The sequence below is a fragment of the Lethenteron reissneri genome, chromosome 22, assembly GCF_015708825.2.
Source record: "Lethenteron reissneri isolate LAM-NWPU_2019-01 chromosome 22, ASM1570882v1, whole genome shotgun sequence".
Classification (NCBI taxonomy): domain Eukaryota; kingdom Metazoa; phylum Chordata; class Hyperoartia; order Petromyzontiformes; family Petromyzontidae; genus Lethenteron; species Lethenteron reissneri.
The window spans coordinates 12,834,663-12,847,938 of record NC_083800.1 but is presented as its reverse complement, the minus strand read 5'-3'; the positions used below and the strand labels follow the sequence as shown (position 1 = coordinate 12,847,938).

At 50.9% G+C, this 13,276-nt stretch overlaps 1 protein-coding gene across 2 annotated transcripts in view; it reads right to left on the bottom strand.

The window, feature by feature from the left end:
• The window catches only part of LOC133345649 (regulator of G-protein signaling 12-like), a 51,218-nt gene extending 41,829 nt beyond the window's left edge, over positions 1 to 9,389 (bottom strand). For both annotated transcript variants that reach the window (XM_061556603.1, XM_061556604.1), the window contains exon 1: positions 9,294 to 9,389. In XM_061556603.1, the coding sequence (XP_061412587.1) occupies positions 9,294 to 9,342 (49 nt within the window). In that variant the 5' untranslated portion in view covers positions 9,343 to 9,389. The remainder of the gene's footprint in view (positions 1 to 9,293) is intronic.
• Between the last annotated feature and the right edge of the window lie 3,887 nt (positions 9,390 to 13,276).

The following is a 13,276-nucleotide window of genomic DNA, read 5'->3' as shown; positions in this document are numbered from 1 at the left end:
TATCTTGCGGTCTCACTCGCGTGCAAGGTCACGACCCCACACAAATGTCCCCCCCTTGACAGGCAAATCTCACGCTGGGTTCCACGGCCACTGGAAGGGCCGGAGACCTGAGCCGAGCTTCGACCATTTCAAGGTTGGCACGGAACGACTTCGGTGTTTCGGTCTCAACAGATCAAGGAGCTGCGCCGGGCGATAGCCTCAGCCCCTCCCCCACCTCCTCCCACCCCACCCCCTCCGCCCCTCCCTTCCATTCCCCCCTCTGCACTCGGGAGGGCAGCAATGACAATTTTTTTTTTAAGTGTGCGTGTGTTTTTATTAAACACACGCACACTTGGGTCGTGTTAAGCTATCCAATGCGAAGAGTGAACGTCTAGAAATTTGCCGATGCGATGGAAGCAACTCTGGGCTGCGGCCAATGTCAAAAATCAACATCTCGTACAGGAGCCTACAGTCGAACCTCCCGGTTTCAAACTTCCATGCCTCCAATGGTCGCCCAACAAACGAATCTGGGCCGGGCCATTTAGCCACCTGATGCACAAATTGCGCATCAAAGATTTGGTGGCCTGCAAGTGCGGCCAGGAATCCCAAACCATCGACCGCACCATAAACAATCCGCCGCTGCTGCCATCTTCACTCCTTTCAAGGTGGAACGGACGAGATCCACTCTGCGTCTGAACAGACAATCGAGTGGATAACAACATCTAAAATTACATCTTTAATCGGCTGCTATTAATCCATACGAAAGAAGATTTGCCAATGTTTTTGAACCACAACCCTCGCAGTGGTCATGCGCACGTGGCATCAAATGAGATGTTAACTACCTCGCCTGGTGTACAGGAGATCCTGAGCCTTGCTGTATATTTGGAGTTGTGTGTCTCTCTCTCGCCGTCTCCAAGTCCTCCGTTTTTTTCCCTCCACATTTAGAATAAACGTCACGCGTTTAGAGTATTTGGCTGCTATACATTTCCACGCGATAAGCTGCTTCGTTGGGCTAACATTTGTGGCCAGGTCGCTTCTGATAGCGAGCTACATGGCGCAGTGGGCCTTCCCTGCAAAGCAGAAAATAGTTTAGGGATGGCTGACCCCTCTCCCCATCTTGCCCTCGTCACCACCAACGCCTCTCACACATCATCCCTTTACACTTTTAATCCTACACCTTTTAGCCGAATATTGTTTTCCCCCGAAAAATAAAAAATAAACTGAACGGAGATTTCGCGAATTAAAATCAGGGACGCTAGACGTGACACCACCAGAGGCATCTTACCTCACAACAGAGGAATTCACTGTAATATTGTGCATGCACTGTATTCGTGACACGTACAATTTGTAACTTAACAAGTTTAACAGGTGACATTGTTGAGTAACCCCTCCTGTGTTATAATCCGTCTCTGCTACCTCTTGTGATTTCAATGTTTCACGATACTTTTCTTTATTAATAAACAATACAATAAAAAAGATTAGCATGTAAACAAAAAACATCAATGAGTCACTCAAAGTCTCCAACGACCGCATCCTTGCTTTGAATATAAATAAATAATAACCGCATTTACAGTCACAGCATCATCACTCTCCTTAGCACGATTACCTTCGTGACAATATCGTAATCACCACAGCATAGGGCTGTTAAAACGGTAACCGGTAATACAGCAACTGTTTTCACAACCGATTACCCATTCTGAAAGCCAATGATCGGTAAACGATTCCAGTGGAATCTTAGTATTCTACTGAAGCGATCATGCTAATTGGCACGCGCCAAGTACAAACTGCATGGTGGCAGCCCAAAGGGTAAATAATATACGGAGTAGAGAAACGTGTACACGTGCAGCCCTGCAATTGCATGCTCATGCCTCCTGCTGCTGGAAGGGTCTCCACTCGTCGCGCGAGTAAGAAGAAGCGGTCGTACGGCTGCCTCTGCGTAACAGCATCATCATCATCGCACGAGGCAGTGGGATGCTGCTGGATGCTTCTAGATGCTACCCACACTCCTCAGTCTTTGTTCGGCCTGCGTACGCATCTTACGCGTTACCGCAGACTGTGCTTTACCCTATGTCATATATTATTTATTATAACGCGATTGTTCCATAGCGCGGTGTTCTTCAGAAACGCAACTACCGCGTTATCGGAGAACAGACTGTATTTGGTCTATTCTTCCACCAGGCAAGCTGGAAGGGGTGATGTGACCCACACTTTGCTCGACATCACGCGACCCTGCTGCTCCACTAACTCAGGCGTACTCATTTACCAGAATCAGAATCTTTGTTTGGACCGGAGGAGCAATCCGATGACCTATGAGCTCTTTGTCACAAATGTCCGGTAGGAATTGCAGGGCTGCACCTTTACCGTAGCAATGGCAATCCAATTTATATGTACAGCGTCTGAATAACTTGCCGTTTCGATTGATAAAATTTGCATCACTTCCAATGTCGTTGCTGCTGTTTGCCAGTGCCGCTGCTGCCGCCGCTGCTGCCTCATGACTCTGATGATTTGCCAAGTCGAAGGGACGGAATTCTCAGAGAAGTTTGGGAACCGAAATGACGGGGCGGGGATAACGTCAAACGAGACGAGCTGCCTCTGCAGCTCCGCCAACTCGGGCCAAAAGCGGGAAATGGCACTGAACCAGCAACCTCAGGATTACTTGTCCAGTGTGCTCGTCATCATTACACGGCTGCAGCTGCCTTGGTGTCTAAGTTAAAAATGGTGACATTGGGGCGCGAGTGTCAGTGGTTTGAGTACACGGGGCACCGATCCAGCTTCGTCAAGGAACATAAACCATCATCACGCGGACTCCAGTCATCCTCACGGCTCGCCATCGAACAGAGGCGGTCACCGCATCGCGCGCTTTCCGATGTGCTTCTGCGGCCGTCTGGAACGCTCTTCCTTCCGGCATTAGGAACCCGGAGGAGCTGTGCACTTTTAAATTATCACCAAGATTGACAAACTCGTTTCTTTAAAACTGCTTTTTGTGTTCAATTTGTTATCCTTCCCCCGCACCTCCGATTAGCGCGGTTGGCTATGTACGGTGCGAGAGAAGTTCAGTGGACGTACATAATTACCTAAAAAAACACATTTTGTGCAGCGGACGCACCCACCCAACTCACGCAGAGTTGGGTGGGGCACGCGGCACTTTTGGCCATGAGAGAAAAAAACCCCACTTAGGAGACACTTAACAAACCCTAAAATTCAAGAAAACCCGTTTAGCGCATGCTCTATTTCCATTTGCCTTACTTTTGTGAGGTAAAATAAGGCACATTCCCCTCAATAACGCACGTGGCACAATGCATTTGCGACATTACAATGTCATCTAGATTGGGAGGGTGGGGGAAGGGTTTGTCTTCATCCCAATTTCATCCCGGCCGGTGTCGTGTTGTGAACTAAAGATCCATTCGTAAATCTCACAGCGCAGCGCACTCTGCGTTAGTGAAGAGATGGGGGAAGTGATTTTGCACGGGACTTCTGAAAGATCCTTCAAGTGGGGCTTGTTTGTCCTTTACACAGGAGAGGGCGCACTCTTTCTGGCAATAAAACAGGAGGTGTCAAGATGTTCAAACACCAAGTGGATATTGCAAGGCATCAAGTCTGCACTAACCACACGTACTTGTGGCAAAACATGGCACGAAAACATGCTTCCAATAATATATGGGCATTGTCTTTGATGAAGCTGATTGGCTTACACCAGAGACATCCTTCTTTAGGGCCCAGTCTCACCATCAGTGTTAGACCAGAGAACGCCAAAAGGCGGACAGCACAAAGGCAATGCAATATCAGAGTATGACTCGCTCGAGTTGAGCAGCTATAAAGAAAGAAGGCTGTCTCTGGGGTAGGCCAATTAGTTGCAAAGATAATGCATGACATTATCAGAGCTTATTTGTTTGCATATTTTTCCACACGTATGTGTGGTTAATGCAGACTTGATGCCGTAAATCAATAGGTAAAACCTCTTATTATTTTTACATAATTTTAAATACTGGAATTCCGCTTGAATGAGAACACTGAACGTCGCGTGGCAGTTAAAAGCAATAGTGTCGTTTTTAATTACCAAAGCTGTAATTTAGACCAATTAAGAGTAAAAACCACAGTTACTGTGATGGGAGTGCTTTCATGCGGTCATCGGTGACTGGACTGAAACCATCAACTCGGTGCGCTGGAGAACCTCGTCGAATGTGGATTCGAACCCAGGGTCTCGGCAGTGCGAGTATGTTTTTAAAATGTGTGATTTTTTTCTCGTTCATGTCGTCCTGTATTGCATCGCAAAAAGTGACAGTTTTAGAAATGAATGTTTTTTGGATTCGGACACATCTTAAACCCCCTGAATACAAAGTTAAAAACACTGAAGTAAAAATGAAGGTTTGACTTTATATATATATATAAAAGTCTACGTGATTTTCTACCCAAAGGGCACGGAAGAGGCTAAGTATATCCATCAGGCAACCACTTTTTTTCTTACCTCTTTCATGACTCTTAACGTCGCCCAGTTGAGGTCATGTGCCACAATCAAATTGTGAACTCCGCCACTTCAAAAGTCAGAAGAAGTTTTTTTTATGTTTTACCTCTCGGAACATGGTTTGAATTGACCCACTCACAAACAGCTGTGTTCTATAAGTACTAGGAAATGTCCATGAAATATATAGATAGACTGTTCATATAACTGCTCAACCCAAGCTATCTATGCTCTGATAGTGGCATTGTATTTGTGCTGTCCGCCTTTTGGCGTTCTCTGCTCTGACACTGGTAGTGAGGCTGGGCCATGAAGAAGGCCGTCTCTAGTGTAGGCCAATCAGTTTCAAAGACGATGCCCATAGAAAATTATCATAGCATGTTCGTTTGCATGTTTTTGCCACAAGTACGCGTGTGGTTAATGCAGCCTTGATTCCTTGCAAAAAGTTTCTATTTGGTGTTTGAACATCTTAATACCTCCTGTATTATTGCCAGAAATGGTAAAAAAAAAAACTATTTTTATTTTTCATACTTTGATATTGGCACAAAAATAGAGTAACTCCTCTGCTAAAGGCTTCCTAATCCCTTTCACGATGCCAGTAGGTAGGGGACAGTCACCGGAAGAGAGTGACTCACAGGCTTTACTTCCCTCTTATTGAATGTCATTCAATCACACGAGACCTACACCCACCAAGTCTCAACGATGCCCAGCACCAAAGAGAGCTCGCTCGAAGCCAGGCGGAATGACGAGGCACTGTCGACAAAATCATTGACCGGGCAAAAGTAAAACGCCGTAAATATTAAAAATGAAGGAAAGTATAAAACACTTTAACAAACAACATGGCTTTCCCCCCACAGAATTACACTTTCACACCCACCCATTTAAAGCATCAACAATACACGTTCCAACACGTAATTGTTCACTCAACTGTCCACTTTGTTTTCAACCGTTTCTGTGCGAGGGCTTCTCCCATGGGCAAAGTTTGCAGGGGGGGGGGGCACGGGGGGGGCACGGGGGGGGGGGCACCTTGATTAATTTACTTTCAGTTGTTTATAACGAAGGTTAAAAATAACTACTTAGGGGTCGTCACACGGCGTCACAAAAAGTCAGACACCCCCCTGAAATATGACGTCACAAAGCACTGCCCCCCCAAATAAAACATGCTTCAAATCGCTTTAAACTACTGTCATTGTAGTGCGTATTTAATGTGGCGCTGCACTCTGATGTTGTAGGAGAAAACATTTATTAAAAAGTCGATTTAATTAAGTAGAACGTGTTGTCAAAATGCAAACAAAAATAAGCAACTCTGATAATGATATGCACTGTCCTTGAAGTTGATTGGTCCACACCCGAGACAGCTTTCTTTAGAGCCTAGTCCCCATTGGTGTTGGACCAGATGACACCAGAAGGCGTACAACTCAAACACAGTGCAATATCAGAGTATTGAGAGCTCGGGGTAAGCATTTACACTATGAGATTCTCTTTTACCAGTGGCAAAATATAGTAGTAGGTTTTTACCCTTTTAGTCAGTTTTGTACCAGTTTAAAAGGGTAAAAACCTACTACTATATTTTGCCACTGGTAAAAGAGATCTCATAGTAGAACGTGTTGTCTATATGTATTTAAAGTTGCGCATTTTGATGTGACGTCACATTTCTCAAACCCCCAATCCCCCCTCGTCACACATCGTCACAAATGTCTGACCCCGCCCCCCCCCTAGGTGACGTCATTTATGGACGGCCCCTGAGATGCACCGGGGATTCCTAATGTGGGGGACAAAGCGAACCTCTGCCTCCGCGCCCCCCTCCCCCATTAGAGAAGTCAAACTCCCGCCTACGATTCATCCCCTTTCTGCCAGACGGATGAAGTGAACGGACAGACTTGGCGCACGTCAGTTTAACACGGAGGCTGTCGTGTGTGGGAGATTCTCACAGTCCGAACATATCGCCGTGCTTAACAAAACTCTCGTTCTATGCCTGTTTGATAGCGCGCTTGCGAGAGAGCAAGACACACAAAAATCCATTCCCTGCCCGACACGCAGATGGCGTGGTCACACGAGGAAGACCGCCTCATCCCACTGACAGCACTCCACTCCACAGTTTACTAGACACGATACGACCAGCTGGAGTACTAAACGCGACACAAGGTTCTAGACATACAATACCGCACGTCCCAGCGTAGCGATGTAGACGCGTTAGAGAGACCGCTGCTGCAGCTGAAAGCAACGTGTTTTAAAAAAAAATAGAAAATGCAAAAATAATAAATACAGCAAACAAAAATGTAAAATAAAAAATTGTTAAATCCTCTTACAGATAAAAAAAACTAAATACAACTACTCAACACTCAAGTGTAATTTAAGAACTACCCACCCATCTCAGGATCGTGGGGAGTTGGAGGAGGAGGAATGTGTGAAGACTACAACTCGACTCGTATCAAAGCCAGTTCTCAGGACCAGACTTTACAAAACATTCCGTAGATTTCCCAGGAAATAGAGACCCTTAATTCGATAACAGCCCAGTCCCACCACTAATTGGGGAGATTTTCCCATGACCCACGGCATTTTTTCACCCACTGTATTTTGTCAGGCTAATTAAAACTGACGTGATGAGAGTGTGATGCATCTGCCCATACTAGTTACAGTACAAGTAATGTAATCTAGGCTGACTATCCTCCTCCACACCAAACATTTACAAATGCCAGCCAACATAGCATTCAGAAATCTATCCACGATTATCAAATACTCTCCACTATTCATACTGCAGGGTGGATTGATACAGAGGGGTTTAATACCCTTTAAATCACTGGTTGTGGCGGTTACTATAAATGTATGGATGCAATGCTAAGGCTATACAACGCGCACTGCACGGTCCTACTTGGGAGTATTATGTGGCGAGATGTTACTATGTCGGCCTGGTATACAGGAGGTCGTGGGTTGTATATTTAGAGTTTGCGTGTCTCTCTCCTCGTGGTCGCGTGGACGTTTCTTCAGGGTCCTCCGGGTTTTCCCTCCGCGTTTAGAAACACGCGTTTTAAGTATATGGTTGCCCTAAACTCCCACGTGATTAGAGCCACTTCGTTGAGCTATCATTTGTGACCAGGTCACTTCTGAAAATAGCTTTCTGTACTGTATAACTCAGTTATCGCTACCTGTTAAACTAAAATATAGTTTAGTTTAACTACAAAAGGAAGACATCCCTGGCCTGGAGGCAGTCCAACAGACAAGAACCACAGAGTTATTGCTGGACTCAAAGACATCTCACAACGCAGATAGGCTCAAACATACGGAATCTTCTACAGAGTTATGAATCCACGAGCACTTAATCCAGGTCCATCGAAATTCATGCGCGACAGCGACCACGTCGATCGGGACGACCGCTGCAAACCCAACTGGGAGAAGAAGAACCAGGGGATGCTGTTGGTGAGTTCGGGGCAAAAGAGGGATGGACAAAGCAAGCGGTGGGGGAGTGTGGGACCGACCGGCGTGCCCACACACAACACGTGTGGTCGGAAGCTGCTGCTCGAGAAAATGCTTGGTGAGATTCTGGAACCGATGTGCTGAGGGCCCGTCCATAAATGACGGTCACGCGATTTTGGACGATTTTGGACCCCCCTCCCCCCCCTTCGTCACAAAAAGTCAGACCCCCCCCCCCCTCAAATATGACGTCACAAAGCTCTGCCCCCCCCCCCCAATAAAATATGCTTAAAATTGCTTTAAACTATTGTCATTGTAGTGCGTCTTTAATGTAGCGCTGCACTCTGATGTTGTAGGAGAAAACATTTATTAAAAAGTCTATTTCATTAAGCAGAACGTATTGTCTATATTTATTTAACGTTGCACATTTTGATGTGACGTCACATTTCTCACCCCCCTCCCACCTCGTCACAAGTGTCTGACCCCCCCCCCCCCTAGCTGCGTGACGTCATTTATGGACGGCCCCTTACTCACAACCGAACGATGCTGGACGTGGCCCCACACTGGCGCGTCACCTTCCCTCCGTTCCCGAGAGCGTCAATGTGTCCCGCTGCACGAGACTTTGCGCAGGATAACAGCGGCGGGAAAGGAGTCTCTCGGAGACAATGGCACCTCGCGCTATTATCCAAGCCTCCGCATTGCAGCAAGAAGGATGAGGAGTGCCTGTGGAACTGGCAGCAAATCCATTCCGTCGGAGCGCTCACGCTCATCGGTGCGTGAGTGGAGCGAGCCCATGGATGGAAGCAGTCATTAGCACGGCTAAGCACAGATCTGTCCATGGCGGTATCTCCCCCACATGGACATCAGATGGGGGAAGCGTCACGTTTGGGAATAAACAGGAGGAAGAAGCGTAAGCCAGCGATGTGCTCCCCAAACTGCGAGGATGCGTGATTGTTGTTGGGTGTGTGTGGTGTGTTCAGTTGCATCTCTGCGTAGGTGCGTTTGCGTGTTTGCTTGACACATCTTTGCTACGTCTCGCCGTGGGTTGTGTCTTGCACGTCTTGCATATTGTAGGGACTGTATTTTGTGCGTGCGATCTTCTCGTTACGTGTTAATGTGTGTCTGTGTGTCATCCATTGTGGGGAGCGTGCGTGCAGTGGGGAGCACATTGCGCTACGAACCCGGCCAACACTAATGACAATTATTCTAACCGGTTCTGGGCCTCTCCTAGGTCGACTCAGCTTCGAATTAATACCGGTCTCGGTGTGTAGTAAATATCACCACTGGGGGAGACAAAGGCGGCCGACTGTGGTGCTTCTCTCCCCCCCCCCGTGTGCCGTGCCATCCTTCATGGGTGCTGCTCTCTAACAGCACTTGCCCCCCAGTGTTAATGCGACACGGGGCACCTTTGTCTTTGTGTGCGTGCGTGTTGCGGCGATGTTCGTACCTCCATCGGACGCCGCCGCCGACTGCAAGAGAAGAGAGAGAGACATCATCGCATTACGGTCACCGCCTTCATTCACAGGCGGCAGGCGAACAATGTTGGGGCCACAGTTAGAGGCTCTTCTTGACGCACACTGACAGAGACGCACACGCGCCTGTGACACACACGCGCACATACACAAGACAAAGATCCCCCGTATAGCCTTGACAGAATGTTGGGGCAGTGCTGTTAGCGAGCAGCACCTATGAAGGCCGGCACGGCACACGAGGGGGTAGGTGGCCAGCACCACGCCCGGCCACCTTTGTCTCCCCAGTGGCGACGTTTACTCATTTGAGGCTGAGTCGACCTAGGGGAGGCCCAGGACCGGTTCAGGTAATCGTCACCGGTGTTGCCCGTGAGCTGAATCGAACCCGGCCGCCGGGTTCGTAGCGCAGCGTAGCGCTGACCACTACACACCGCTCCCCAAAAGCAGCACCACCAACATTACCAAAAGCAGCCAATGACGGTAACGTCACCACGGCGCCTGTGCCAGGCTAGGTGCACTTTGAGGCTGCCACGTGAAGTGTCGAAGGCTCGCTGCTGACAGGTCTCGGGACAGACCCAGCAGGTGACTGAGATGACCGGCAGATGCACCACCACCAGCTGTACCCCCCACTATGTTACTGCTGCCAAACACAGACCACACACACAGACAGACACACACACAGACTCACACGCCAAGAGACTCACACACACACAGACTCACACACACAAACTCACACACCAGCCACGCACACAGAGAGACTCTTCACACACACAGAGACTCACAAGCACACAGACTCACACGCACACAGAGACTCACACGCACACAGAGACTCACACACACAGACTACACACACAGCCACCCACAGAGAGACTCTCCACACACAGAGACTTCAGCACAACAACAACACCGCCATTCGCCACTAAGTGGCGGTGACGTCACCACGATGCTTGTGCCAGGCCATGTGCACCTTGAGGCCACGTGAAGTGTCGAACGCCCGCTGGCAGGAGGTCACGGGGCAGACCCAGCAGGTGCCACGGGTCTACTGACCGAGATGACTGAGATGAGTGGCCGATGCACCACCTGTGCCCCCTACTGTACTAATTTGTTGTGCTTTAGCCACCCGGGGCTCCGCTCGTTGTTGTAAGCGTCGCTCCTCCGCCCTCCGTTGTTGTTGGAGGGCGACTGCCTCCAACTGCCCAGTAGCGTCCTTCACCAGCCTCCTCCACAGAGGCCGATATTGACATCGCTGGTACCAGTCATCGGCAAGTCCACTCAGCTCCACGTCCTCCTATACCACATCACTCCATCTCTTCTCTAGCCCGTGCCATGCCCGTTTAATCCCCTCAATCTGGCCGAACAAAAGGTGTTTGGGCATGCGGTGGCTGGGCATGTGGGCTACATGACCCAGCCAACGCAGCCTTGCCTGCCGGAGGAGCTCACCGATGAAACCTTTTCCAGATTTTTCAAGGTTTCGTGAGCTCCTCACACAATCCAGTCTGATTAAACCCAGGATGGATCGTAAGCAGGCCAGTCTAAATGTTTCCAACCGGCGAAGATGCTCCACTAGGGGGTCCACGTTTCGCAAGCGTAGAGAAGAGAGGGCATGACCGTGACTGAGAAGACCCAAAGCTTCGTGTGGAGTTACAGACCAGGTAGCTTCCACACAGCGTTACGCAACCGATGAAAAGATAATGGCCGCTCGACTGATTCGGAATGAGACCTCTGCTGATAGACTGGAGCCGGTCATAAGCACACTGCCCAGGTATGGGAAACTCTCCACTCTCTCCACAACTGCCCCATCACCAATTGGGAGTTGTGGGGGTGGAGTGTCCGATGGTACAAAATACCCAGGCAGGTGCTTGGTTTTGGTGGGGCTGATGGTAAGGCCCCACCTCTTAGTGGCACGCTCCAGTCTCAGCAGCAGCGCCTCCAACTCCTCTTCTGAATGAGCAGCTATTACCAATCATCGGCATACATAACGTGGTTGACCAATAGGGAGCCATCCCTTGATCGCACCCGGGCGTCGATCAGCCTCCCATTATATCTGTACCAAACGGAAATTCCCCCGGTACAGCTATTGAAGGCTTCACGAACTACGCGGTCAAAATAGATGTTAAATAATAATGGGAGCCAGAGGACATCCCTGTCGCACCCCAAGGTGTACAGGGAAAGGCTCCGACTCCCGGCCACGTAGTTTTACCCGGGCCCGCTCACCATCATGAAGGTCCTTAATGATCGTGAGCAGAGGGTCAGGGACTCCGAAAGCACGAAGACTCACACGCACCAGACACACACGCACACAGATACTCACACGCACACAGACTCACACACACAGCCACACACACACAGAGACTCACACGCACACACAGAGACTCACACGCACACAGACACACACGCACACAGATACTCACACGCACACAGAGACTCACACGCACACAGACTCACACACACAGCCACACACACACAGAGACTCACACGCACACAGACTCACACGCACACACAGCCACACAACAGAGAGACTCACACGCACACAGCCACACGGCCACGAATTATCATTAACAACGCTCCAGTTATCTCTCTCGTCTCAAATAAAAAAACCATCGGCTCGCAAGCCACAACCCACCCGCACCCACCACCTCAACAAGAACACACAAAACCACCCCCCATCCCCCCACCACGAATCCGCTTCAACTAATCCCTGACGCAGCTGACCCCCCCTTGTTGTGTGTATCCCTGGCTCGGTAACATCCTCATCCTCCTCCTACCCTCAAGGCGACAGAGACGAGGAGTGTGTGTGTGTGCGTTGCGTGCATCAATCTGCAAACAACAACGAGGAGTTCTTCAGCATTCGCTGATACGACGGCGGCTCACAGAGCTACACGGGGGGGGGGGTGGTCTTTGTCTTTAGTTTGTGGCTCGGGTTGGTCACGCGAACGCGGCGCGTCAGACCGCCACGTGTCCGCCCTCACCACACAGCCGCCCACTGCAATGAGGCGGCCACACGGAACACGACGGTTTTTATTTAACCCGATAAAGACTCTACAGCGCAATCCGCTTACCCAGTGTTTCACGGCCACCACGCGACATTTGAATCGGTTCAAGCCTCCCGCAAGCCACGTGACTTGTGTGTGGACCCCCCCTCCCCAATCCCTCCACTCTCCCCGCCCACTTTGAAAACAGAAGCTGCTTTCTGCAGCTGGCTTCTTGCTCATCCCTCCCCTCCCATCCATCCCTCCCCTCCCCTCCCATCCCTCCCCTCCCATCCCTCCCCCCCTCCTCCCATCCCTCCCATCCCTCCCATCCCTCCCCTCCCATCCCTCCCATCCCTCCCCTCCCTCCCCTCCCATCCCTCCCTCCCATCCCATCCCTCCCATCCCTCCCCTCCCATCCCTCCCATCCCTCCCCTCCCATCTCTCCCATCCCTCCCCACCCCCCCATCCCTCCCACCCCTCCCCACCCCTCCCATCCCTCCCATCCCTCCCATCCCTCCCATCCCTCCCATCCCTCCCCATCCCTCCCCATCCCTCCCCACCCCTCCCCACCCCTCCCACCCCTCCCCACCCTCCCACCCCTCCCACCCTCCCCCCCCCTCCCTCCCTCCCCCCCCTCCCTCCTCCCCCCCCCCTCCCCCCCCCTCCCTCCCCCCTCCCTCCCTCCCCTCCCTCCCTCCCCTCCCTCCCTCCCCCTCCCCTCCCTCCTCCCTCCCCCTCCCTCCCTCCCTCCCTCCCTCCCTCCCTCCCCTCCCCTCCCTCCCTCCCTCCCTCCCCTCCCTCCCCTCCCTCCCTCCCTCCCTCCCTCCCTCCCCTCCCCCTCCCTCCCTCCCTCCCTCCCCTCCCTCCCTCCCTCCCCTCCCTCCCTCCCCTCCCTCCCTCCCCTCCCTCCCCTCCCTCCCTCCCTCCCTCCCCTCCCTCCCCTCCCCTCCCTCCCTCCCTCCCTCCCCTCCCTCCCTCCCCCCCTCCCT